Source organism: Manis pentadactyla, chromosome 13 (genome assembly GCF_030020395.1).
Source record: "Manis pentadactyla isolate mManPen7 chromosome 13, mManPen7.hap1, whole genome shotgun sequence".
In the NCBI taxonomy this organism is placed as follows: Eukaryota; Metazoa; Chordata; class Mammalia; order Pholidota; family Manidae; genus Manis; species Manis pentadactyla.
In genome coordinates this window covers 92,212,149-92,239,972 of record NC_080031.1, presented here as the reverse complement: position 1 = coordinate 92,239,972, position 27,824 = coordinate 92,212,149, and the positions used below count along the sequence as shown (strand labels likewise).

General features: G+C 41.4%; 1 protein-coding gene across 1 annotated transcript in view; it reads right to left on the bottom strand.

The window, feature by feature from the left end:
* LOC118929726 (protein diaphanous homolog 1-like) overlaps positions 1–27,824 on the bottom strand; it is a 64,994-nt gene that overhangs the window by 10,368 nt on the left and 26,802 nt on the right. Inside the window, exons 11-15 of the mRNA XM_057490526.1 lie at positions 5,685–5,777; positions 1,645–1,739; positions 1,221–1,322; positions 747–986; positions 489–618 (exon numbers count right to left, since the gene is read on the bottom strand). Coding sequence (XP_057346509.1) covers positions 489–618; positions 747–986; positions 1,221–1,322; positions 1,645–1,739; positions 5,685–5,777 — 660 coding nt within the window. The remainder of the gene's footprint in view (positions 1–488; positions 619–746; positions 987–1,220; positions 1,323–1,644; positions 1,740–5,684; positions 5,778–27,824) is intronic.

Below are 27,824 nucleotides of genomic sequence, written 5' to 3'. Positions count from 1 at the left end.
AGGCTTCATTTAAGTTAGCAAGAGTCTATGAAATCCCCTGGGGTCCTGGTCTCATTTATTTTAGAGAACAAAGTTTGGGAGGAACGAGACATACACAGAAATACCGAGGCTGGGCAGAAACCTGTTCCTGCCTCTCTGGAGGGCTGCTCTGACTCTGCCTGGTTCCAGGATGGGAGGCCTGATTTTTGCTCATTCTGTCTATATTTTCTGAATGAGAAAAACTGTTGGCCCAGACTACAAACACCTGCCTCCCTTCTAGCTGTGTTTTGCTATTCGGCATTTCCCTAGGAAGGGAAAGGGTGCTTCCACTATGTAGAGACCTCTCTTCTGCCCGAGGCTCCTCCCTCTGGCTTAGACCCTGTCCACTCTCACCTAAAATAGTCTGAACTGAAAATGATCTAAAATCTAGACTGTGTCACATTTCCCTCCACAAGCAGAGATTTCTGGGGCTCAGAACAGCCTTCTAGCCTCACCCCAACCTGCCTCACCTCCGCCGGCTTTCTCTACGTGGGCGAGCTCATCTGGAAACTTGAGGACATCAGGGTAGTCATTCTCACACAACCCAGCCAGGAAGTGCAACAGTGTCATCTTCTGATCTGTGGACTTGGTGTCTCGAAGCTTGGGGGAAGAAGAGGACTTGTTGGTCCTGACGTGCGCAGGATCACTCAGGCTAACTGGTTTGCCATGTCGGACTGGCAGAGGCCAGAGCTTTCCCTGCGGTCCTCCCGCTCTAAGCCCCAGCTCACCTTACTGAGGAAGCTAATATTGAAGCCAAAAGCACCCGCATTCCTGGAGCCAGCGTTCATGTAATTCCCCACAAGCAGGGTCAGCTCCAGGAGGCTGGAGAAGTTCTCACTCTTTCTCAGCTCCTCACATGCAGCTGTCACAGAAACAACCTCTGTCTTGATGTTCTCCACCTGCTCACTGAGCTGCAGCTTGAAGAGGATGGCATTGAGGCGAGGCCGCAGGCAGGGCACAGTGCCCATCTGGTGGGGGAGACAAGGAGTTCCATCACAGCCAACAGAGAGAGAGAAGTACGGAAAAGACGGGCTGGGGCCTCCTCTGGGAGGATCTGCGTTCCAGAGGAGGGAGGAGAGAGAGAGAGAGAGCGAGAGAGAGAGAGAAAGACAGGTTCAAAGAGGAGCAAGTGCCCTGGCTGCCATCAGGGAGGAGGGAAGCCAGGGAGTCGGAGAAGAGCTCACCACCCTAGCCTCACTCACCACCACCCCGAACTGCTCTGCCTCGGTCAGGCTGTCATACTCGTCTCTCAGTTCAGAAAGCATTTTCAGCTGCTCTGGCTCCGGCATCAGCTTAATGAGGTTCTGAAAGCACGAGGGGGCTGCCTCAGTTTGAGGGCGATGAGCTGACAACTTGGGCCTCCTGTCAGGCCTTCCCTCTGCCCAAGGACCATGTAGAAGGAGACATGGGCTAGCGGTGGGGGTGCGGGGAAGAGGCAGCTTGTGGGATGGCGGGACTTTTGAAAAATGTACCAGAAATAACGTGACCACCAGAGAGATGGAAGTTTATCCGAAGCTAGCATTCGTTAGGTCGGCAGTGCCGGATCCTCCTCCTCTGAGCAGAGGCACCGAGGCCCAGCATTTTGTGGTGGAAAGCCAGCCCCAGCGCCATGACCTGGCTGCTTACCTGGACCATAGACTCAGTCAGAACAGCCTCATTCACCTCCAGGATGACATTCTTAATCTCCTCGTAGGGCATGCGACAGGAACCCAGAAAGATCGCTGCCAGAAAACGAGACATAAAAGCACGTTCTTCCCAGTCTCTTCCCCCTTCTGGCCCATCATACGAACCTCTGCTCGACGATTTTCCTGCAAGTGTTCTTTTAACGGATCAGAAGCCTCCACCAGCTCCTCACTGCCTCCGTAGCTAAATCCCAGCTCCCGCGTCCGTGTTTCAGGCGCCCACCTCGCAGCTTTCTCTTTCACTGAGCCCCAGGACTGTGTCACACGCCAGCTACACTGCTCCAAGCACCACGTTCTACAGACACCACTCCTTGCCTTTGCTCATGCAAGAAGCCTTTCATCATCTCCATCTATACACATCAGAGACACTCGCCCTGCTCTATTTCAGTTCTTCACTCCCATGACCCTCTCCTCAGAGATGTCACTGCCTTGAAGTGCTCTGATTCTTAAACTCACTCACTAATCTCTACAGTGCCTCCTGAACCTCAGCAGAACATGCTCTCTGGCGAGACTGCTCATCATTAAACTTTCTCTGAACGTCTCGGTTTCCCTCTGCCTTCTCTGTGTAACCTCACCCCTAGAGCCCGTCACATTGGTCCCTCTATTATTACTCCGTTTCTAGTGATACTGTTCCCATGTTGCTTCCTTCTCCTCCTAGTCCCGGGTTAATCTAGCCATCTCAGTCCTCTAGTTGTACCCCTGGGCTGATGAACACAGCTGGTCCAAGCTTTGCAGATCAGGATCCGTGGACCTGTCGTGGCACCACTGACAGCTGGGGCTTTGCGCTCCGAGCAATCCTTGTCTGTGTCCCTAGTCCACGCTCTTCTGGCCCTCTTGGAGCTCCTCCAAAATACCCCCATTCAGTCAACTGTCCCACCACTTCCCCATTTCTTGTAAGATCTTGCTCCTCTTTGCTGAGAAAAACTGAAGGCATTATTCAATTACTTGCTAAGCTTTCTCTTATGCCACTTACAAACTGACCATTAGGGGCCAGACTAGAAATGACTTTTGTAAGGACTATTTTGGAATCATCTAGAAGCAAACTTGTACCAAAACCTCTATAAGCTTATCAGCAACTATCCCCACGCCCTCCTCCTTTCCTCATGTTCCAGTGGAACAGGGAGCCCTAAGAACCTTCTCCTTCAGCATATATCCACCATCAAGTTTCTTCTATCTTAAAAAAAAAACCCCCACTCAGTATTCCTCGATTACCAACTTCCTTCCTTCTTTCAGTTTATAATGTACTAAAAATACAATAGCCCATTCTCTCCCATTGCCACAGCTCCCTGTCCCCACAGTCAATGAAAAGACGGCAAGTACTTGCTGAGTGTGCACTTCATGTGAGACGCAGCACCTTGAACACAATCTAAGGCATGGCCTGATTTCACTCTATTCATGGTATCCCTGTGAGTTTGTATTATTAGCCCCATGTGTCAGAAAAGGAAACTAATACTTAAGGAAGGTAAGCTACCCGTCCAAGGTCACGGTGCTAGTTAAGAATTAGAAGCAGGATTTAAATAAAAATGGATTCCAGAGCCTCTGTTCTTAACTTCTATGCTCAACTGAAATTATCCTCGCTTAGGCTATAGGCTTTCCTAACGCCAGACCCAAAGGACACCTCTCCTGATTTTACCGGACTCCTGTCTTCGCTGGACATTGCTGCCTCCTCCTACTCCTTGGGACTACGTCATGCTTCCTGCTGCTCCTTTCTAACCTCCTTTGACATCTCCCCCCAGCTGCCACCACCTTTTTTCTTGCCTCTTAAATATTAGTTGAGTTGCAAGTGAACTTGCAGCTTCATCTATGACTCATATGCTGTCTCCTAAATTCCTATCTCCAGCCAGACCTTCCCCTGATTTCTACACCCAAATGGCTAATACACCCGACCTTTTGGAGGAGGAGTCCCACAGGAATCCTAAATTCTATCCTAAAATCAGTCATTTCTACCCATCATCCTACCACCTCTCAATCTGTTCCTGCTGAATTTTCCTACTTCAGTAGATGGCACCACTCTACGGGGATCTAAACCCAAGAAACCCCTCCTTTATTTCCTCAACCTATCACTGAGTTTCCTTAATTCTCTCTTCTTTATGCCTTCTGCCCTCCTATTCATTCTCACTACTTCAGCGTCAGGCCCTGACCGCCTCCCTCCCACCTAATGTAAAGCAGTAACATACTCATCTCTCTGCCTACAGCCTTCCACTACCCTAGCAACCAGCCTCACAGCCACTGCTGACGCAGCCTTCCAAACAATTACATAGGGTCGTATCACTCTTTCCTGATTAAAGTTCCCTCAGTAACTCTGATAGATTTCAGGATAAAACACGTACCTCTTAGCCTAAGCCACCAGAATTATGATCGGGCCTCCATCTGTGTCTTGGAAGCTTCTCCTTCACCACTACCCTGCACGAGGCTGTTACTCAGCTGGACTCAGCTACTGGTTGTTCTCACCCTGCACAGTGTTGTCTCATGCCTCTGCACCCTCACATATGCTGATCCCTCTGCCTGAGCCATCCCAAACCCTTCACTTAATTCGCTGTTTAGCTCTTTCAACTCAGTGTAAGCAATACCTCCTTTAGAAGGACACCTAGGAGGTGCTCGCTCCAATACCATCCCCACAAATTGAGAAGCCCCTTCCCCAGGCTCTCACAAGCTTCCTAGCACACCTCCATCACAACACTTACCATCCATGCTATTATCATGATTTACTTTTCTGTCTCCACCAGACATATGGTTCATGAGCACAGAGACTAGTCTTACACAGCTTTCTGTCTGTAGCATGTAAGAGGCACTTAATTTTTGAATCACTAAATTACATCTCCTAACCTCAATTCTTTATCTGCATTCCATTTTCCATATCAATAACACTCAACTGGAAATAACAATGTACTAACCCACCCCTCCCCCCATCTTGTTGTCATTTTGTAACACTCATGCTTTATATTCCAGAGATAATCTTGAGAAGAGGAACTATCTCACATTACTTTAGTCTCCAGTCTCCATAGAAGGACTTACCCACAGATATTATTTAGTAATATTTGCTGTCAGTGAGCTAAGATTATAAAGCTGCAAATAATGTAAAGGTTTATAGTTCTCACTGATTTACTTTCAGCTATATATACTCATTACTTATTTGACCTTCACCAAGTCCCATCTAAATTCCAGTTATCTCATTTGGAAAAATGGGGACAACAGCCCCACCTCAATATTGTGAATGGGTTTTATGGAATATATACCCTTTCATCCCTGGCACACGTGCCTCTATGTACTTGACAGAGACTGCAACACGGCAGACCCTCAAATACCTGTTGATAAAATATTTAAACCTATATTACTCAGCATAAAGTAGGGAGATCACAGTTGAAATGAACAAAAAATGAACATTCATCCTGATCATCAAATAAGTACTACATATGTCAACTTTGTAGACAGTTCTTGATCTGAAATTTTGCCACCAATCAGAGTTATGGGTATGGCAAGTTTAGAACAGAACTCTAGAGTTACTGATTCTTCTTTGAGAAGTACAGGACTACATTATTTATTCTAAACCACAAAGTTATTTTAGGTTTAACTGAAGTCAAGCCAGTGCCTGCATTTAATGGAAATACTTAAAGTGAGAAAGAAGGGAATGTACAGTGGTTAGAACATTTGTGACAGATCTGTGGGTGCAATGGAAACAGTAAGGGCTTTGAAATAAGAAAATCCATGGTTCAAATCCCAGACCTGTCTCTTACTAGCTCTGTGACTAGGCCAATTTCTACAAGTCTTAGCTTCTATTTCCTTGCCATAAAAATACATACTAACAATCTCACACTACTGCTGAAGGGATTGAGCAAGGTATCAGAAATTCACTATGCAATGCCTGGCATATAACAGGAACTCAACAAATAGCAGTCTCATGGCAAAGGACCTGGGGTCCACCAGAAGAAGCTCTCGGAAGAACCACCTCACTTTTCAACTAGCTGGGATGACGCAGTTACTCACAGAGAGTCTGGGCCATCTTTGCATTCAACACCTTTAACTCTTTTTTCTTTTGCACAGATTTCTTTTCTTCTCCATCTTCCTCATCTTTCTTAGCTAGGGGGGAAAGATTAAAAAAGCACGATTAGGAACAAGCCACATTTGTGCCTTACTGAACCGTTGCCCAGCCTGGCATGGCCTCTCACTTCCTCTATTAACAATGGTTTCCTATTATAGTCCTTCAAGGCTTCGAAACCTCCTCTCCAACCACCCACACTTCTATAGTGACTTCTTCCAACTACAGTAAATATCTCACTTTCATTTCTTTAATAAGTTACCAATAGTTATCAATAATGCCTTCCCACATACATCCTATCTACTTGCAAGTCATTCTGTGAAGTGCCAGACAGTAAATATTTTAGACTTTGCAGACCACCTGGTCTCAGCTGTGCAACTGTTCCACTAAAGCACGAGAGCAGCCACAGACCATCCACGAACGAAGGGGCGCGGCTGCGCTCCAGGAACACTGTAGTCAAAAGGTGGGTGGTCAGCCTGAGTGATGTCGTTCGCCAACCCCTGTACTAGAGTCTTCTGCCATGTCACCCTTTTGTATCTATTAAAAGTCCTATTTATCTTTCAAGTTCCATCTTGAACATAATTCTCTATAAAATTTTTTCTTGATTTCCCCCAAATCCCTATGATCTCCCTCTGAATCTTCAATGAATTCATACTTCTTTATTCAATCGCCCTCACTGATTTTGCTTTAAGTGTACATAGGCTTTTCTCTGCAAGAGGTAACATAGGCTCTCCTGTAGAAGCTGTTTGCTAGTGCCCACAAAGTACTCTTTGCCTTCTTCACTCTTCTTAGACTATCTAAAGCCAATGTATTCTTCCTTCCTTAGCTTTCCCTAACAGATGTACTCACCTTCTGATTTGATGAACTAATTTTCATGGTATTTGTTGTCTATACATCATTCAATAATTAATTACTCAATGTTTTGTGACATATGTATCATTTTGATCTTTTTAAACCCCGTGTTACTTTATAAGGGTGGATATTTTCCCATCTCATTAGATTTTGAACTTCAGGAGCACGGGCAAAACGGTGTTTCCTTATCTCACTGCCTCAGCAGCTAGCGCGATGGTAACAGTCACTAAAATACAGCTGACACTGGCTGCTGAGGAGGGTTGAGCAGTAGATAGAAAGGAAAACAGGAACTGTTCTGGGCAGACGTCATCGTGAAATCCTCTGTCCTATAGTGTAACTTGGTATCAACTCTTCAGGAAGTCACCTGGGAATATCGCTGCCAGGAATGTCAAGACACTGACAAAGTGAGAAGTGAGTTGCTTTTGAGGAGAGGAATGGGGTGCTTGGATAAGGAAGTGGGAGGAGTATTTTCAACACCTTTAACACTGTTTACATTTTAAACAACATGAAAAGTACTACTCGGTACAAAATAATAAGCAAGAAAGCAAACAAAAAAAGTAAGTTATATGGCAAAAGGTACCAAGAAGGAAACAAAAAAATTCATCCTTTGGCCTGGTTGCCCAACTTAAAGAAGGAAAATGCTAAGTACATGAAAATGAGTTATTTATATAAATACTAATGAGACAGGGACCTTGGGTGAAGTCAGAGTAGGGGAGGGCCTCCGGAAGATGCAAGGTAGGATATTTACAGTCCGAGCAATGTAACAATGTGCAAAGAAGTCCCTATCGAAACTGTGTTAAGCATTATGCAAAGCCAAGGTCACACTAATTCTCTAGGGTAAAGATACCAGACTAGGAATATAGACATCTTCAGTGAGAACAGTTAATGCTCAAAAAGCCAGGAGCAACTTGACCTGGAATGTTTGAGTGTTCTGCAAATAAATAAGGGTATCTCAGCATAACCCATGACCTCACAGCAAACAACCCTAGCAAACACAACCCAGCCCACCTTGGGGGCAGGGCAGCTGGTACAAGTCTGCAATCCTAGCACTTTACCCACATTCCTGAAAATCCTCAACCAACTATAAATCCCCTGGACAAAGCACCACCACAGGCTCTCTTGTCCCGTCCTGGCGTGAGCCAGGAGCTCTGTCCTCTCACTGTATATCTAAATAGAAGCCTCTCTCTGGCTCTCCTACCTTGAGTGTTTGCTAAGTTCATTCTTCGACTCTGCAAACAAGAACCCTGGCATCACTTATTGAGTACCTGTATGTGCCAGGCTCTGTTCTGTGCACTGGAAATAAAACAGTGAAAAAACAGAGAAAGATTTCTGCCTTCACGGAACTTACATTCTAATAAATAGAAGTAAGACAATAAACCAGTTAATAGATAACACAGTATATTAGGTAATCACAGTGAAACAGGCAGTGAAGTTCAGGAAAACAGCCAGGCCTTGGGCAACTCAAAGAAAGCTTGAGGCCAGTTTGTGTGGCCAGTGGGCAGAACGTGTTAAGTGAAAAGAAACCTGCTAGAAGCAAAAAGAACTGATGGCAACACAGAATGCAATTTGTAATCAGTTCAAACCAAGCAGACTAGGTAACCTACAGCTACCCTAAAGATCATGTTATGCTCATTAGCATACTGAGAAACACACCCCTTGGCACCACAGGTCAGAGCCTGACCATATCAGGACAAAAAGAGGGCATACCTCCTTTTCCCTGAAATCCCCTCTCTATTCCAAGAAAACCCCACCTATCCTTATGAATATTCCACCCCTTGCTTAACTCCAGCTCTAAGACCACCCAAGCCCAACCTCATTGTGCCGCTCACCTCTTGAGCATGCCCGCACTCCCTTCTCGAGTGTGTGTACTCGTTTCCACTTTAAAATACGGCTGCTCACCTCTCGAGCACGCCCACGTTCCCTCCTTGAGTGTGTACTTCTCTCTGCTTGCATCTGCTTGACCTGCTCATGAATTCTTTCTCAGTCAGTCAAGACCCCTTTCCCAGGTTGAGGTCTCACCTAGCCTGCAGGGAGACCTATTGGATTGGATTTCCTGGTAACAATAGTGCCATGAAAAGCAAACTGAGTAGGGAAGAGAACAGGGGGACTCCATGGGGTATGGATCACAAGTTCAGTGGGTTGGTCGGGGAAGGTCTTAATGAGAATGTGACATTTGAATTAAGACATTTTAAGGTGCAAAGGCCTGAGACAAGCTTCTCCCAGGAAAAAAAGGAACTCTCTCTTTTTTTGATGGAAAAGCAAAAAATGTCACTATGGCTAGAGTAGATGCAGTGAGGGAGAGGTCAAGAAGTCATAGGTAGTAAAGACAGATCATATAAAAAAAAAGAAAATCATGGGTAGTAAGATAGAAATGGAGATTAAAACACCCAGACTGTATCATAAAATCTTAGAGGCAGGGAAGGAAAAAAGTAAAAGTAAATCTCTCATTTCATACAGGCAAAGCGAAAGGATACATATTCATTATTGATGTTGAAAAAGAATAAACAGACTCAACTTTTTTGCTTGGCAGTAAGATTGAAACAAATTAAAAGTATAGCTACAAGACAGAAAGGGATGAAAATGTCATTTTTGTGGAAGACATGACTACATGTAGCAACTCAAAACAACTACTAGAACTAAAATTCAGTAAGGCCGACAGAAGACGAGCATGGGCTTCCAGTTCTCCCAAAATGGGGGTCACCTCCCACAGTGTTTAAAAAAAAATAAAAAGGAAACAAGATGCCCAAATGGAGTCACTTGCTTCCCATTCTAAGACTTAATTAGTTTTGACCTATTCCAGGAAAGTGACCTTTTAAATCAATCAGGGATTTTCTGTTTAGCACCAAGGAGGTAATTCTGTCACATGGGCCCCTTATTCATTCCCTCCCTCCCAGAAAATGAGGTCATCTAGCCACGACATTGGTTCTGGTCCAGGAAATGTCTGTGAGGGCTCCCTCAGGTAGGACGGGCCCAGGTGAGTATCCCCAGGCATTCCTAGCTGATAGAGATATTGATACACTGAGGCAGACACAAAAACTGGCAGAGTAGATTAACAAGAGACCCACTGATATGCTGTCCATAAGAAACTTACTTCAAATACAAAGACATAGTTAGGTTGGAAGTAAAGGCTAAAAAAAGATATACTGTGCAAACATTAATTTTAAAAAAGCCCAATACAGTGGCATGTTACTATCAGGTAAGTAGACTTTGGAACAAAGAATAAATAGAGACTAGGAGGGACTTGACATAATGATTCAAGGACCAATCTACCAGGAAGACATAACAATTCTAAATGCGTATGTACCAAACAACAGGGTTTCAAATATAATGAACAAAAACTGATAAAATGAAATGAGAACTTGACAAAGTCAAGCCACATTAATACTTTGTGACATTAATACCCTACTCTCAGTAATGGGCAGAATTACTGGACAGAAAATCAGCAAGGATACAGAATAAATAAATGGTACACTCAGTCAGCAGGGTCTAACTGACACATATAGAATGCTTCACCCCAAAATAGCAGAATAAATTATTTTTCAAGTGCCCATTGAACATCTACCAATAAAGTCCATGCCTTGAGCCATGAAATAAACCTCAGCAAATTTAAAGGACTGAAATCACAGAATATATTCTCTGACCATAAGAGAATCAAACTGCAAGTCAATTAACAGGAAAATATCCGAACACTTACAAACTAAAGAACCATTCTAAATAATTTGTGGGTCAAAGAGGAAGTCTTAAGAGAAATTTAAAAAGTACATAGAACTTAGTGAAAAAAAAAGTACAACATATCAAAATATATGGGACATAGCAAAATTAATGCTGACAGGGAAATTTATTGTATTTACATGAGAAGGAAAGAAAGATCTCAAGTCATAACCTAATTTCCTCTCTCAAGAAACTTGAAAAAGAAGAGCAAAATAAATCCAAGGCAAGCAGAAGGAAGGAAATAGAAAAGGGTTGGAGTCGATAACAATGAAAACAACAGAGAAAAATCAATGACTCAAAAAGTTGCTTACAGAAAAAGTCAATAAACTTCTCAAAAGACTGACAAAGACAAAGAAAAGAGATGTATTGTTAATATCAGGAATGAGACGGAGCAGCAGCCATTAAGGGGTGATAAGGGAGCACTACAAACTTTGTGCTCATAAGTTGGACAAATTACTTAAAATGGACCAACTCCTCAAAACCCCTACCAAAAGTCAACTAAGCTGAAATAACAACTTGAATAACTACTGAAACTATTTAAAAAACTGAATTCATAATTAAGAGGCCCCAGAAAAGGAAAGTTCCTGATCCAGTGGGCTACATTTAGAAGAAAAATTAATGCCAAGCTCACACAATGTCTTCCAGAAAAGAGGAGGGAACACTTACTTTTCACTTCATTTTATGAATGCCACTGAATCATTCATTTTAAATGGTTAATTTTATGTTTTGTGTATTTTACCTCAATAAAAAAATTGGTAATTGTTTAAGGTGTTTAAATCACTAATCAGTGAAATTTGAATATGGATTGTATATTAGATAACAGTATTATATCACTGATATACCTAAATGTGGTAACTGCACCATGGTTACGAAAAAGAATGTCCTTATGCTTGGGAGAGCCATGTAGAAGAATTTATTGATAAAGGGCCATGATGTTGATAGTGTACATCTCAAACAGTGCAGTTTTAAAAAAAAGGGATAATATTCTTGCTAGCATTATTCAAAATAGCTAAGAAGTGTAAACAACTCAATGTTCATCCACTGATGAATGGAAAAACAAAATGTGGTGTATCTATACAATGGAACACTATTCAGCCAAAAAAAGGAATGAAACACTGTTACATGTTACAACATGGATCAACCTTGCAAACATCATGATTAGTGAAAAAGCCAGACCCAAAAGGGCACTTACTGTATGATTACATTGATACAACTATCCAGGATAAGCAAATCTGTATGGACAATAAGTAGATTAGTCATTGCCAGTTGGAGAAAGAGGAAATGAGGTGTGACTGCTAATGGATTCAGGGTTTGTGTGTGTGGATAAAATGAAGGTTCCTGGGGCCAGGATTCTCACCTGGCTCTGGTTCGGTAGCTCACTACACACGTGTGGGCAATGCATCGTTACTGACTCTATATAGAGAGCCCTGCCCAGTGCTCTGGGCGACAGGGTGGCATGGCTGCAAGACTGCAGGAGAGCAGAGCAGAGGCTGGAGTGCTGGCAGTGCCAAGGACAGAGGCCCAGAGGATGTCTGTGCATGCAGATGGGCCCAGAGGCAGAGACCAGCTTGCTGCCTGCAGACTCGCTCTGAGTGGATGGGATTTTAATGACTGACCTGCCACCATGGAAATAAAGTTAGGTATAACCCTTTCACCCCAAGCACGTTCTACTGTCATTTCTTCAGTCACACTGAATCCATAGTGAACTTGCCCAGGGCTGAAACCCATTGGCAAGACAGTGTGTGATGAGAATGTTCTAGAATTAGAAACTAGCAGTGGTTGCACCACTCTGTGATATACATAAAACCATGGAATTGCATGTTTTAGGGGTGAATTTTGCTGGCTTGTTTGGTAGTTCCTGAAGTTTTACTTTTTAAAAACAAGTTTTGGTTGTAAGGGATAAATTTCACTAACTGGAAGAGCTCTACACTGAGACCAATTTCCTGAGGTAAAAACCTAGAAATGCTTTTATATTGATTTAGAAGTAATGGAGTCTAAGGTCTTTTAGAATTTACTACTAAGTGAGACAGCCTGTGTTTCTTGGTTTTTCTCTGCTTCAGTTTAAGATGGTTTTTGCTGCTGCTGGTAAGGGAGAGGCTGACATGCTGACATGAGAATGAAACCTGACATCAGTCTGAAAGGAGAGGCAACACATGTGCCGGCCCCTTCAGCATGTGTTCCAGGTTAAATAGTCTGTGTGATAAGTAGATGTTCTTTGGGGTCCTTTTTAACTCAAATGATCTATAATTGCATGCTTTCTTTTTTAATGGCCACTTAGTTTTAAGTAGTATCTCATTAAATAAATCTATTTCCTTAGGTTCAGTTTTTTAGCATGCATATGATACTGTAGCATTCTTCAAAAGTCATTTCAGCCACAGATAATATCTTATCTTTATAAGTTTTCCTGGGTTTGCTTGGACTATGGCTCAGAAAGCTGTCTACCACAGTATCTGCTCCCCTTCTATACTGTGGAGTTTTTGTCCTGGGAAATGATAGTTCAGGAAGACCACCATTTCCCAGCCCCTCTTGCATCTCGGAGTGACTATATGATTAGTTTTCACCAATGAAATATGAGCAGAAGTGATGTGTATTGATTCTGAGCCAGGATATTTTTTTTGGTAATAGATTTAAAGTTTATTTCTTGCTTTAAGGGTGACTTTTATGGTATATGAATTATATCAATACAAGAAACAAAAACTGCATACATACATATATATAATGGACCACAGATCTAAATGGAAAACCTAAAACTACTAAACTTCTAGAAGAAATGAGAAAAATCTTCTAAACATTGGAACAGGCACAGATTTCTCAGAAACAAAGAAGTATAAACCATGTGGTAGGCAGAATCCTAAGTTGGCCCCTAGGTCTATCTCCTCCTGGGGTGCATACCCTGTATAACCCTTTTCCTTGAGTGTGAATAGGCCTCTCCTATTCTGGTAAGCTCTTTTAAACAAGAGTTGAGAGGTCAGAGACTAGAGGAGTCAGAATGATTCAAAGCTGCAAACATGCTCTCCTTTGATCCTCGAAGAAGCAAAGAGCCGTGCTGCGGAGAAGGCCATTGGACAGAAAACGGTGGGCAGCCTCTAGAAGCTGAGAACAGCCCCCTAGCTGACCAGCAAGAAAACAAATACCTATGTCCTGCAATTTCGAGGATTTGATTCACCCAAACACCACAAGTGCTTGGAAGAGGGCACTAGGCTCCAGAAAGCAATGCAGAATCTGAATTTCAGTTTGGTGTGACCTTGAGCATAGTATCCAGCTAACTTGGATTCTACACCCATGGAAATTGTAAGCATTTGCTGTTTTTGTATGAAAAACATCTACTAGAAGAAAGATAAGGGAATAGTTACACCAGGGAAATTCTAACTTAGAGGAAGTTGATGAAGTTACATTAATATACAAATACACAAAAATACAAACAAAAACCACATACATACAACACTTAACATGGAGTGCTAAATGTGATATTCATTGGCACTGAACTTGAAAGCAAAATAAAATGCCAATAATTATTAAAAAACAAAAATGGACAGATGCAATATTTGTAGAGAATATAGCTGTGAATTTTCCAAAAGTGATGAAAAATTTCAATACATAGAATCAAGAAGCTCAGAGAGCCCCATGGATAAATACCAGAACCATATCATGCATGGCACATCATCACAGTAAAACTGCTAAAAAGCAGAGTAAAAAAAAGAAAATTGTCAAATAGCAATGGGTAGAAAATATCACCTTCAAAAGACAGTGGGGTTGTTAAAAAAAAAAAAAGGTGGTGTGTGTGTGTGTGGGGCAAAAATGTCAAAAAATTTCACAAGTGTAGGTGAAATAAAGATACATCCACACAAATATACAGAATTCATTACCAGCAGACCTGAACTAAAATAAATACAAAAGGGAATATTTACTCAAGCAGAACAAAATTATTGCAAAAGGAAATACAAAATGTAGGTAGGAAAGAAAAAGGTGTTTTTAGGTAAATATTAATATTATGAAAAAACAGTAAATATGTATGTGGGTTTAAAGCTTGTGTAGAATTAAAATGCATGGCACATCAGTAACAAACCAAGTGTGTAGTAAGTAGAATTAAAGTACCGTAAAGTTCTAGCATTACTGCAAGGTGCTAAAAGTTGTAATTTGCACTAGGCTGTAATTAGTAAGCATGCATGTTGTCATTTCTAAGGTATCCATTTAAAGGACAGTAAAAAATGCATAACTAAGAATAGGGGAAATGTGAAATAAATAGTTTTAAATGAATCTGTAAGAAAGCAAGAACAGAGAAAGACATAAATTAGAAAAATCAAAACGAAGCAATACGGTATATGCCAACTCAAATGGATTCTATACTTCGCAATGAAAAGGCTAACATCATCAGACTGGATTTACAAAACATGCATGCTAAAATGTGCTGTTGACAAGGGACACAAAGATACTGAAATGTTAAGGGTAAAACAGTGCAAAAAGATACACTAACAGAAAAAAAGGTGGTATAGTTATATTAGTATCAGATAAAGACTCCATATCTAATAACACTACTGCCTTGAATAGACACATTTCATAATGATAAATGGTCAAACCACAAGAAAGATATATTAATTCTAAGGCTAAATATACCCAATTATTTAGTTTCAAAATATACAACGTAAAAATTGATTAACAGAATAAAAGAAGGGCAAATCCATATACCACAGGGGAAGAATTAACATCCTTTGTGCAGTAACTAATAAAACCAGCAAATGAAAACTTGGAAGGATATAGAAAATCTGAACACTTCTTACAAATTTGACCTAATTGATAGTATTAGAACAATGCACCCAGCAATGACAAATTATACCATTTTTTCATATGATTATGTAGGATATTTACCAAAATTTACCACCTGCTGGGTAAAAGCAAGCCTCAACAAATTTCACAGGTTAGAAATCATTCAAAGTAAGTTTTCTGACCCTACTAGAAATTTTAACCTGGAAATCAGTAAAAAGTTAACTAGAAAATCCCCAACTATTTGATATTACATAAATATCCAAACAAGTCTGGGGTCAGGTATGAAATCACAAAACAAGTTAGAAATATTTTGAATGGAATGAAATCAGCATATGACAAAAAAATGTTAGAGACAAATACAAAGCCCAAAATAAGCTAGATTAAAACCCAAATGTTTTAGACTGAAAACGACTAATGCTCTAGTTAAGACCAATATTGTCAACTGTATTGAAAGAAAAAGAGAGTCCAAGCATATGCTGTTTTTATAAGAGAAACATCTACTAGAAGAAAAGATAAAGGATAAAAAGTATAAAGTTATGCCAGGAAAATTCTAACTAAAATAAAGTTGATGAAGTTACATTAATATTGGACAAAACAGTCTTTCAGCAACAGAAAGCATTACAGAAGATAAAGAGGGACACATTATAATGATAAAAATTCTAGTTCATTAGGAAAATGTAGGCATTTTGAATTTGTATGTACCTGAAAACATTCTATATTTATGTATGAAGATATATAAAGCACCAGAAATGCATAACATGAATCTAATCATGAGGACACACTAGACAAATCCAAACTGAGCGGCATTCTATTAACTGGTCTGTACTCTTCAAAAATGTCAGTCAAGGTTGTTAAAGATAAAGACTGAGGAGCTGTAATGAGGGGCGTGAGCCATTGTCTGAGGTCTGACTGCAGACGGCTCGAGGCTCTCGTTTCCCCTTGGGCCCCGCGTCTGGGCAAGCGAAGGTCCTCACCTCGCTCTGGCCTCTACCTTTGGGGCTGGCAGGATTTTCAAACTCTTCAAGGCCCTGGCCCCCCGCCCCAACCACAATAAAAACCCACGCCAGTCTCCTTCCCCTGCCCTCTAAAGCCATTTCAGACCTGCCTCCGAGGACTGCCCTGCTCTTCCCGGAGACCTCAGTTACGGCAGTGAGCCACCTTTTATACCCGGTAGGCGTGTGCAGGGCATCATCAATCTCAACATTCAAACCAAATTTTGAGTAGGGATCCATCTTCCTTTGCAGGTGACCTAACAGGAATTATTCCCAATTAAAGAAGACTACAGAACAACTAAATGCAATGCATGATCCAGGACTTTTTCTGCAAAGGACATAATTGTGACAACTGGCATAACCTGAAGGTCTGATATTTTTATTTTATAATTGTACAGTGGTTATGGACCTATGATAAAGAGATGTAGCTTGTATGTAACTTAACCCTCAAATGATTTAAAGAAATGATACACCCTCATGTGTACATACATACTACGCACACACAAATAAGGAGAGAAGGATAAGACAAAATGTGGTAAAATGTTAACATTTCAGGAATGTGGCAAGTTACTGAGCAGGAAATTTTTTTTATTATTCTAGCAACTTTTCCATAAGTCTGAAATTATGTTGATATAAAAATTGTTTTTAAATACAGGAAAACTGACAGAATTACAATGCTATATTCACAAAGTGTTATGTTTTAACCATTTCTCTTAGTACTGATAAAACAAGCACACAGCAAATAATATAGAAAAGTTGAACACCACAAATAACAAATAGGAACTAATGGCAATATATAGGACACTTCATGTTACACACACATGATTTTCAAGTGCATAAATAACATTAATAGTATTGAACATATTCAGAGCCATAAAGGAAAGCTCTACAAATTTCTAAAGGCTGAAATCAGAAGAGAATTGACCAAAATGTAGTTGGCTAGAAATTACTAAGAAACTTAAAAAATCCAGAAAACTCACTGTGGTACACAGAATACCAGTTCTCCAAGATATCACCATCCTAATTCCTAGAACCTGTGAATAACAACCTTACACACAAAGGGTATACTGCAGGTGTGATAAAGTTAAGGATGGTGGGATGAGAGGATCGTGCTGGGTTATCTGATGGACCCAAAGTGATCACAGGGATCCTCATAAGAGGGAGGTAGGAGGGCCACAGCCAGAGAAGAGATGTGAGGACAGAGCAGAGGAGAGCGGGAGGGAGGGAGGGAGAGACAGTGAGAGACGGAGGGAGGGAGGGAGGTACGAAGATGCTCTCGGCTGCTTGCTGACCGAGGCTGAAGGAGGAGGCCATAAGCCGAGGAATGTGGGTGGCCTTAGAAGCCGGAAAAGGCAAGGAAATGGATTCTCCCTCTGAGAGACTCCAGAGGGTACATAACTCTGTCAACACCTTGATTTTAGAGTTGTGGTCTCCAAATAAAATTGCTTTAAATCACAAAGTTTGTGGTAATCTCCTAGAGTACCAAAATGAAATTAACACACTCCCTATATTTGCAAACTAAGTCCTTCTAAATAACCTGGGAGAAGAAATCATAATGGAAATCAGAAAATTTATTGGACTAAATAATAAAAATGCTTTCCGTTATGGGCTAAATAGTGTCCCTGCCCTGAGTCAGTGTGTTGAAGCCTGACTTCCAGTATCTCAGCATGTGACCACATTTGGGATTAGGTTAGAAGGAGGCCATTTAAGAAATTAGAATAAGAGCAGTAAAATAAACTGCAAAGAAAAATTTAAGAAGAAAGTACAGATAAGAGCAGGAATTAATGAAATCGTAACAAAAGAGATTAACAAAGCCAATACTCCTTTTTTTTTTTTTTTAAGACTGGTAAATTTAACAAACCTCTAGTGAGATAGTATTTAAAAATGAGAGATATTAATTGATATAAGTAACCAATATCAGGAGTAAAAATTGGACTGAAATAAATATGCTTCAGGCATTAAATGATTTCAAATAAAAATATGAGAATTTAGATGAAATGGACAAATTTCTAGAAAAATATAACTTAAACCAAAACTGATTCAAGAAGATGAAACCTAAACAGCCCCTATAACTATTATATATAACCACAGATCTTAGTCACAAATTTCCTAGGAGACTGAGGTGACTTTGCCAGGCAATTATTTCAAACATTTAAGAAGCAAATAATGCCCTTAATCTTATGTAAAAATTCTCCCATAGAACAGAAAAAGGAAATAACCCTCAACTCACATTATGAGGCTAGCATGATCTTAACAGCAAAACGTGAAAGCACAGAACCCAAAGAGTCACAGGTATTTTCACTCATAAACATAGGCACAAAATTCCTAAACAAAATATTAGTAAACTGAATTAAGCAATGTAAAATAAAGAAGATAACAGAGCATACCCAAACTGGATTTCTTTTAGGAATACAAGATTGGTTTAACAAAAGAAGCCAATTAATATGCTTCACAATTAGATTAAAGGAGAAAAATTATATGATTATCTTAATAATGCAGAAAAGCATTTGATCAAATTCAATATCCATTTGTGGTAAATACTCTTAGCAAACAAGTAACAGAAGAGTGCTTCCTTAATCCGGCAAAGGGTATCCACCAAAAACTGAAGGCAAAAGCTCTGCTTAATGGTAAAATGTTGAAAAATTTCCCTTTGAGTTTAGGAGCAAGAGGAGGATGTTTATTATCACCGTTCCGCTCAGCAACACTGGCTGGAGCTCTGAGCCACACCGTAAGGCCAGAAAAGAAAAATCTCCAAGGATTAGAATGGGAGAAATAATACTGTCACTTGAAGATGATGACCGTGAATATAAAAAATCCAAAAGAATCTATAAATTACAAGCCAACAAAAAATGAAATTAAAGTTTCCTACAAAATATGAAGCATCTACGAATAAATTTAATAAAAGTTGTACATGATCTCTATGGAGAAATGATATAACCTCACTGAAAAACATTAAAAATGGTAAATAAGTGATACAGATTTATAGCTTCATATATTAAAAGACTAGATAATGCTAAGATGTCAATTCTTCCCAGATTTATAGAGTTTGTAGAATAAAATTCCAACAGGCTTCTTTTTTTAAGTTGATAAGCTGATTCTAAGACATACGGAAATACAAAGGGCCAAGAGCGAGGACATTCTTGAAAAAGCAGCAAGGCAGGTGGTATCAATACATATTATAAAACTGCAATAATCAAAATTGTATGGTATTGGCATCCGGATAGACACAATGATCAACAGAATAGAGTACAGACCAGAAAACAAACCCACGCATAAAAGAGCATATGATGCAATAGACTGGGCATGTCAGATGATTATGAAAAGGACAGACTTACCAATAAATGGGACTGGAACTAAGTGCCCATATGAAGAAAATAAATTATATCCATATTCAAAGAAATCAATTACAGGTCATTCAAAAATCTTATTGTGAAAGGCAAAAGTATGCTGACTAAGGGATTTCTTAAACAAGACACAATATGCATTAGTCATAAAGGAAAAGATTCATACATCTAAGCATTTTACCTAAAGAACTTCTGTTCATCAAGACACTAAAAAAGTGAAGAGACAAGCCCCAGAGTCAGAGATGTTTGTGATACATGTAAGTGACAAAGGATTAGTATCTAGGATATATAAGGAATTCCCTTTGTTTGGAATTGTACCATTTTGCAACCTGAACTAATAAATCTGTATACTGAGAATTATAGCTGCTAACATCCTAGAAGGGACAACCAATCTCATGTGCCTTCTGAAGAGGAACATAACACCTATTAGGACAAGTCTGAGGGAAAGACAAACAGCCTGATTTCATTTAACCTCTACATCCACTTACCGGTTTACAGAAAATACAGGAAAGACAAACATGCAAACTACACTACAGGAATATGATCACAAAATCCATATTATGGGACAGTCCATGGAACAAAGATATAGTTCTTACAACAAAGGAATTTCAAGGAAAATAAAGTGGAAAAATATGTAAATTTTTATAGAAATCTAGAGACCAAGAAGACATTAAAAAAATAGGCAAAACTAAACTGTAGTGTTCAGAAATATAAACTTGGGTGACAAAACTTTAAAAAGCAGTAATCATAAAGAAGCGATTCCCTTACCAGTCAGGATAACGGCTTCTCTTGGAGGAGAAGGGGCACACAGAGGTCCCAAGGGCCTCCGGAAAAGTTTCTACCTCCTGACGTGGTGCTTACAAGGTTATACACCTTATAACAGCTCACTGGTTGTACATCTGTCTTATGTAGCTTTCTGTATTTGTGTTTATTTAATAAAAAGTTCAAGCATTAAAAGACCTAAAAATTAGATAATGATAATTTGGAGAGGACAGGCAAGGGTAGTAATATGAGTATCAACATTCTCACTTTTATAGCAGAGAGGCAATAGATATTATCTTCAATTTATGCATTTAAAAAGAGGCAAAAGCAGATTATATAAACTAGCACTGTACAATAGAGAATGACCGTCAATGAGACTGACAAAAACTTAAAGAAAAAGAAGTGTTGAGTATTCCAGATAAGAGATGAAGGCATGGCCTAAGGGTATGGTAGGTCTGGAGATAGAAAAAGATGGATTTAGGATTATCTGATAAATAGAACCAAACGGGCTTGATGTGAACTCATATTGAACTCCGGTTAGTAGATCTGTGTTTCAAAGGGGAATGAGTTATCAGTTCTGAAGGTACTTAATGTACACTGCAGGAGTGAGCAAATATAGTGTAGATACAGGAGGCAGGTAAAAGGAATCTCTGGTGTTAGGAGTCAGGCCAGTGGTCACTCTGGTCCGGAGCAGGAGGAGTAAAGGGTGAGTTATAACTGGAAATTGGTACAAGGCGTTCCTAGATTTCTTCATATGGGTGTTGATTACATGGATGTAAACTTCATTTTTAATTCTGTGAAAAGTCATTGACCCATACACATATGATTTGTACAAAAAAGATACACACATGTGCCTCTGATTACAATATATAAATGCTATATAGAGAGTATAAGCAAAGACTACCAGGAACATGGACAAATTAAAATAGTTCCATCTGTTCATGTAGTGAGATAACATAATTATGTGTAAATTTTTTAAAGTGTCACCTACCAGGGAACTGTGAGAAAGGCAGGACAAGCGTGGGGCTGGACCCCACCCGGGACATTCTCATATCCTTAGCCAGCTGGCCCTGGCTCAGCTCTGACACTGGGGAAGGCGGGGGAAGAACCCCACTGACAAACAGCAGTAAAGATAAACGGTGAACCTGCAGAGCCCAGAGGACACTCCCATCTGCAGTCTCCTAGCCCTGTTCTGGGAATGGGGCATTAACTCAGAGTCCACATAGTACAGCACTTACCAGATGACCTGATCAGTGCTTGCGCTGCAGCGCTCATTTCTGCCAGAGCAAGGATGGGAAGCCCAGAATAAAGGCCTAATACCATGTCTCACACTAAAATGGCATCAAGCGCTGAGTAATTTCAGTTTATAGAATTGTGGGAAATTTGTAAGGACAAAACCTAAGTGGGTACAGACAGCACCCTAGCACAAAGGGAAGCAGGAGAATCTTATTTACAAATGACTGACTCTCAGCTGACAACAGTGGAAAAGAGACCCGTATCACTCAGCTGACTGGTGACAAGTATGTCAGTGCCAGGCTCCGTGTTCCAGATGCTACAATGCTAACCACTTGAGCAGATTTTAAGCACCTCTGCTAATGGACTTCAGCTTCCATTAGGCACAGGGCTCACCTAGTGTCCAAGGACCAGACTTCCTGGGTGCCCTGCCACCCTTGCAGAGAAGTCAGACCCTGCAGCTTTCCTTCACATCAGGAAAAACAAGCCATTCTCTTAGTAGGAGACTCCAGCTCTTTCTCCCTCTGAAGGCTGCAGAGCACCGTCCCTTCACTTCCTCTCCCATGGCCTCTGGGACAAATCCTACAGATGGAAGGAGGCTCTGCTCTATGAAGAGGAGAGGTCTGGCTCTGAACCTTCCCAGTTCCAATCTAAGATCCTCCCTCCTTCCTTAAGAAATTAAGTCTATAAATAAATTGTAAGATAAAAAAAGAGAGAATGTGCAAGCTGGAGCAGGAGCCTACAGACACCAACCAATTGCAACGTAGAGACTTTACCTGGTTCTGACTCAGATGAACGAAATATAAAAAACCTACTATAAAATAATTTGAGAAATTTACACAGGGATGAGTTATCTCATAATATTAAAGAATTTTTCTGTAAAACACAACTGCAATACTCTGGCACATAATACTCCCCTGCTTTTCCCACCTAACATTGTATCACGAGCATTTTTGCATGTTGCTCCAAAGGTAAGTGGGCCAGAATTATAAAATGGGACAGTTACAGGGTACTGAGTTCTAAAGCAGTTATGTCCAGAACAAAAACTGAGAAGAAGGGAAAGCATGAGGTAGGCTGCCCCTTTCCTTTGGAGACACACCCCTCTTTAAGGGGTAGCTTCCCTATGCTAGGGATTTTGCAAAGCTCTGCTCTGCTCAAGAATATAATGCTCCAGTGAAAGAGCTAGAGGCCTGGAAGGCCCCTTAGCAGAACTCTTAAAAGTCTACAAATTTAGAGTTGCTGTGGGTAATTAGCCATTCAGCCATCAAGTAAGAGAGCTGGCAGGTAAAAGTAGGAGACCAAAGGGACACACATGCACGCCAAGACGCGGTCAAAGCAAATGGGTTTTTGCAGCTGCTGTTTCAAAAAAAGGGCAGATAACTTCACTACTGTATTTGTTTTATCCTAGCATTCATTATAAAAGGAAAGCTTGCTTATTGGAAATTCAGAATTTCTAAAAACATGAGGACAATCTCTATGTACTGATTATGAAAAATCTCCAGGATATAGAAGGTAAAGAACATTATAGATAGAATGTTACCTTTTGGTGAAGGGCGGGAGGGAAAAAATCTGTATTAGTATTTGCTTATAATTGCATTTTTTAAAAATAGTGAAAAGATAACTAAGAAACTAATAAAAATGGTTACCTCTAGATGGTGGAGGAGGGGAAGGATGGGATGAATGAATACTAGAGTGGGAATGAAGCTTTTTTCTATCATCTCGAATTCTCAACTACCTGTATTAGCTATGCAGAAAAATAGGAAATAGAGAAGCATAAGAAGAGTCCCAGAGGAACAATTCTTTAGTGGAGATACCCTTAGTACACCTTGGAAACTAGTTTGTCCACAACCTTATATTTGGAGGGAGATTCGTCCATGCCAGCAGAAGGTTCCGATCCAGTAATCTCCAAAGAATGTTAGGAATCCTCCGAACAGCGCTCTCCCCTTGAGGCAGCTGTTTGGCGCCAGGACAGCCAGAGAGCACCGTGCATCACTCTTCCACTTATCCCAAGGCCCCGCTCTGCTCTTGGTATTTCCTGGAGATTCCATTCCCTCCTAAACACCTCTCTGGTCCCCACCCACTGCAGGTCTCCGTGGTGAGAGGCTAACCAAGCCTGAACAAGACTTACGTCCATACAGCTGTACCACTGGACTTCTCCAGGTTCTCACAACGCCATCTCTGTTGCACAGACCCGAGAGACCTCTGACCCTCTGCCCTCCATCCACCCTCTCCAGCCTGGTCAGTCTCTAAGTGGTTCCTAGCTACTTCCCTGGCTGCAGAGAACGTCTTCAAAACATCTTTCTACAATGCCTAAAGAGACCTGTCTAGGAAAATAGCAAGAAAGAATTTTGTAAAAACCAGTACCCCTGAAGCAGAGCCTCTAAAATGTTAGCAGTCAATAGAAAATGTCAAACTATTTCCTAATTGATCTTGTATGACCTTCATAAAAGCAAAAATAATACTTCTATAAAACCTACTCTGACAGACACATCAAAATGTTATCATGAGGAAAAATGGAGAGCAGCTTGTAAATTAGGGCAGAGTGGGAAGACAGTGAGCAAAAGATGTAAAAAGAAATAAAAACTGAAGCAATGGATGAAGGCACATCAGTACATCTGTAGGAAAATTACATTGAGGGGCTTATCAAAAATGTCCCTTCTACAGTCCTTGTAACCTGGACACTCTGGAGGTAGAGCCTAGGAGTTTATACATTTAACAAGCTCTCCATGTGATCCTTACGCACACTAAAGTTTGGGAATTATTGGTAGAAACAGAGATGTAAGTGGAGGCATTGCCTGCACCAAGATGACAGAGGTTCAGGCAACACTGATCCCCCTGCTAGATAGTTTAATCCTAGATGAAGCCATTTGAAAGGACATTTTGTCAGAAATAAAATCTGGAAACTGAAGATAACAGTGGATGGTACCTTGAGTTTAAAGGTACAGTTTCAGTCTATGTGTGTCTAGAATAGTAATACAGGCACACACTAAAGTCTGAATAGTTAGGTACTCTAAAAACTGGAATTATCTTGAGATAATTAGGAGGTAATAAATGAGACAGAAGGGTTGACAATAAAAACCTTTTGGCACAAGCACGTTCTACCCAAGGTAAGCCAGGGGAATTCCCTGAAGAAATGAATTCATTTTCGGGAAGCTATCAATAAGTAACCCCTGGGGAGCTCTATTATGCGCTTGAAGTACCTAGTCAGTAGAAATGGAGACAGAGATGGGATTATCAGACTAAAACAAAAACAAAAATACATTCTCCACTCTGGACTCCCCTCCAAAGAACACTAATACTGCTCCTATGTAAAAAACTGGCTGCAACAGGGTAAGATCCTTCTGTAAAAGGGCAATCTATAGCTTCCCGTCCTGTTTTTACCGATCAGTCCTCCAAATGAATTTCTTGATCGGTAGAAGGCAGCGTGCCAAGCAGTTTGTATTTGAAACCAACTGAGGTAGCCTCTCTCTAACGTGACTGCATCAGTACCAAACGTAATGTTGACACATCTAAAATAGAAGAGATCCATGTGCCATCTGGTGGCAAAAAGGAGAAAGAGCACACTGCAGATAACATCAAATTCCTCCAGTTTAGAAGGAATTAAAGTTTAATTACCTTTATCTGATGATACCCTCCCTTAAATCTCCACTAGTAAATCTTCTGTGGAGACTACATCAGCGTCCTTCATGTAAATTGTTAAGTTTTGCACTAGTTTAGCTCTGTACTCCCCAACACTAACTGTAAGCAAGCAGCAACCCCAAACTCCTGACCCCAACACATGAAAAAATTAATCTCAGGCCAAAATTAATTAAAAAACACAAGAAATTTTTAGAAAGTGGTCAGAACAAGAATTTGAGATGATAGATAACACCAAAGACAGCTTATGGAAGGAAAAGGAAGAAATAGTAACAGAACCAGAAGTTTAGAACTGAGAGGTATTTTTAGGTTCATTTATTTCATTTTAAAGATAAGGAACAAACCAATCAAGGTACAAAGGAATGTCTCTGTTGCAATCTCTTTAGTGATCAGATTAAAACTAGTTATCACTTCCCCTACCAAGCATTATAAATAATTTCTTTTTTTTGGTGACAGTGTAAATTGGTAGAATCCTAGCAATTTGGGCTCAGATATTTTAATTAACTGTGCAGAAATACAAGTATACAGAGATAAACCTAAAATGTTTTCCTGCATTATTGCCTATAATATGAAAAACTGGTAACTTAAATTCTCAGTGAGTGACCAGTTGTATACATTTTATTATTTAGTTGACAGAATACAAGTATATATTAGAAATAATGAGGTAGATCTGTATGCAGTGATATCAAGAGATGCTGAAGTATGGTAAGCAAAGTGCATTATAGTAGGTACCATGTGGGATCACAAAGATTACATTAAAAATACGTGCATACCTCACAGTCCTTAATTTCATCTTTTAATTCCCCTGCCCCTTACTTTTTCAGTAAGGTTCTATTAGAAAATTTCCCACATTGTCGCACCTGAACTAAAGGAGCAAAGGATTTTACCCATGCCTTTATTAGAACAACATGTGCATATATGAAAGGTGTGATTAACCACGGTCACCCTGCAGGGGCAGACACAAATTTTCTAAGTTTATATATTCAGTATATTCTACACATGTGTTGAAATGAGGCTATCTTATTACTCCAAGAACTGGCTTTAACCAGGACTCTGGTAACAGAGAGGAAGCCACAGCAAATGGGTTAGAGTACTGCGCGTCTGCGGAAGTTCCTCTTCTGACTGCTGCTATATTCCCAGTCAAGCAGAAAGAAAACATCCTCAACTGAGAATGTAGAAGAGGGAGGTATCGGGTCTTTGAGGAAACAAAAGGTGTGACATAGTCATTTAGGAGAAGAGGGAATTGATTGGACTTGCAGTGGTCACTCTCCTCCTGCCCGGCAGCACCGAGAGTCCCGCGCCGCAGGCTGAGCCGGAGCGCGCGGCTGTCCTGGAGGCCCAGGGAGGTCAGCAGGCCAGGGAGGGCCAGCCGTGGTCTCCTCCGGCCACGTTCCCGTGCACAGCCAGAGGGGCAGGGCGGACAGGGAGGTGGAAGGAGCCAGCACTGTGCCCTTACCTACCAAGTACAGTGAAATGAGACGTGATGGAGTGATCTTAATGATTAACTGTGGAATTCCAGCTGAGGAGAGTGAAGTGATCAAGGAGCCAAAGGCCAGTGTGGGGTGGGTTGTGGGGGGGGGTGTAAATGGACTGGAGGTCCCAGTGGGGCTGGAGGGTGGTTGGGGCCGGGGTACTAGGGAGCGAGGTAAACCCGGGAACTAATTGTATGCATATTACGACAACTAAAATACCACTTTACAACTGTAGAAGGCAGGAGCTGAGACTGCGGAAGGGCGGCGGCTCTGGGGGCACCCGGGAGGGGAGGGTGCGGGAGGGAAAGATCCCTGGGAAGGAACTCAAGGAACCGTGAGGCCAGGGCATCAGCAGGCCCATGAGCCTCTAGAAGAGAAACTGCCGAGAAGGAAGACGGATGCCCACTGGAGCGCCGCGGCGTGGGCGGGGGCCGAACTGGCTGGACGGGAGGAGCAGCACCTGGGCCGCTGGGGGAGGGCGGCGCCCAGAGGGGGACCGGACGGCGCCACCTGAGCGCACCAGAGTCAGAACTACAGGTGTCTGGGAAAGCGCAAGGCGGAACGTCTGAACGGGGCAAAGAACGAGGAGGCCATCTGCCCCACCTCCAGGTCCGCAGGGTGAGGCTTACGGGAGGGAAAGCCACCAGCTGAGAGGGGAAGAGGAAAGCTTTGTCGACGGAGAGCCAGGTCTCTGTTGGAGCCACAGGGTGAGGCTGACAATGAAGGAGATTTCGCCAGTGCCGGACCATGAATTCCAGAGGGCCCCGTGGATGGGTTTCAGGAGCTCAGGTAGGATGGGAGACTGAACAGGAGCTCACAGAACGTTGTGGGCATTCAAGTATGGGAGATGAGGGTCACCTGGGATAATGGGGCTTCCCATGGTGAGTGACATGCACCAAAATAAATGGCATAATATTAAATCTGTGATTCAAGGCAAACAGTGATAGCAAGGTTGGGAGTGTAGAGCACTATGGGAGGGGGAGTTAAGGTTCTTTTTTTATACCACGAATGGTGGGGAGAAGACCACAGACGAGGTGTAGGACTTCGCGTCCATGGGCCGTGCAGGACTCCTTGAAACCTCAGGCGATAGGGATAGACTTACGCTTTTAAATCACAAGGGAACACCATCTGACATTATGGAACTTCCCCAGTACTGTGCACTAACAGTCTGACCCTACTCAAAACCTAAGAAAAGGTAGTAGTTGAAATACAATCCCAACAAATGTTCACGTGAAGGGCACCTCTGGTCCGAATCCTAATACACTTGAGAAGAGGAAGGAACTGATGGAACACACATCTTTCTGTCAAGAGACTCAATGAAT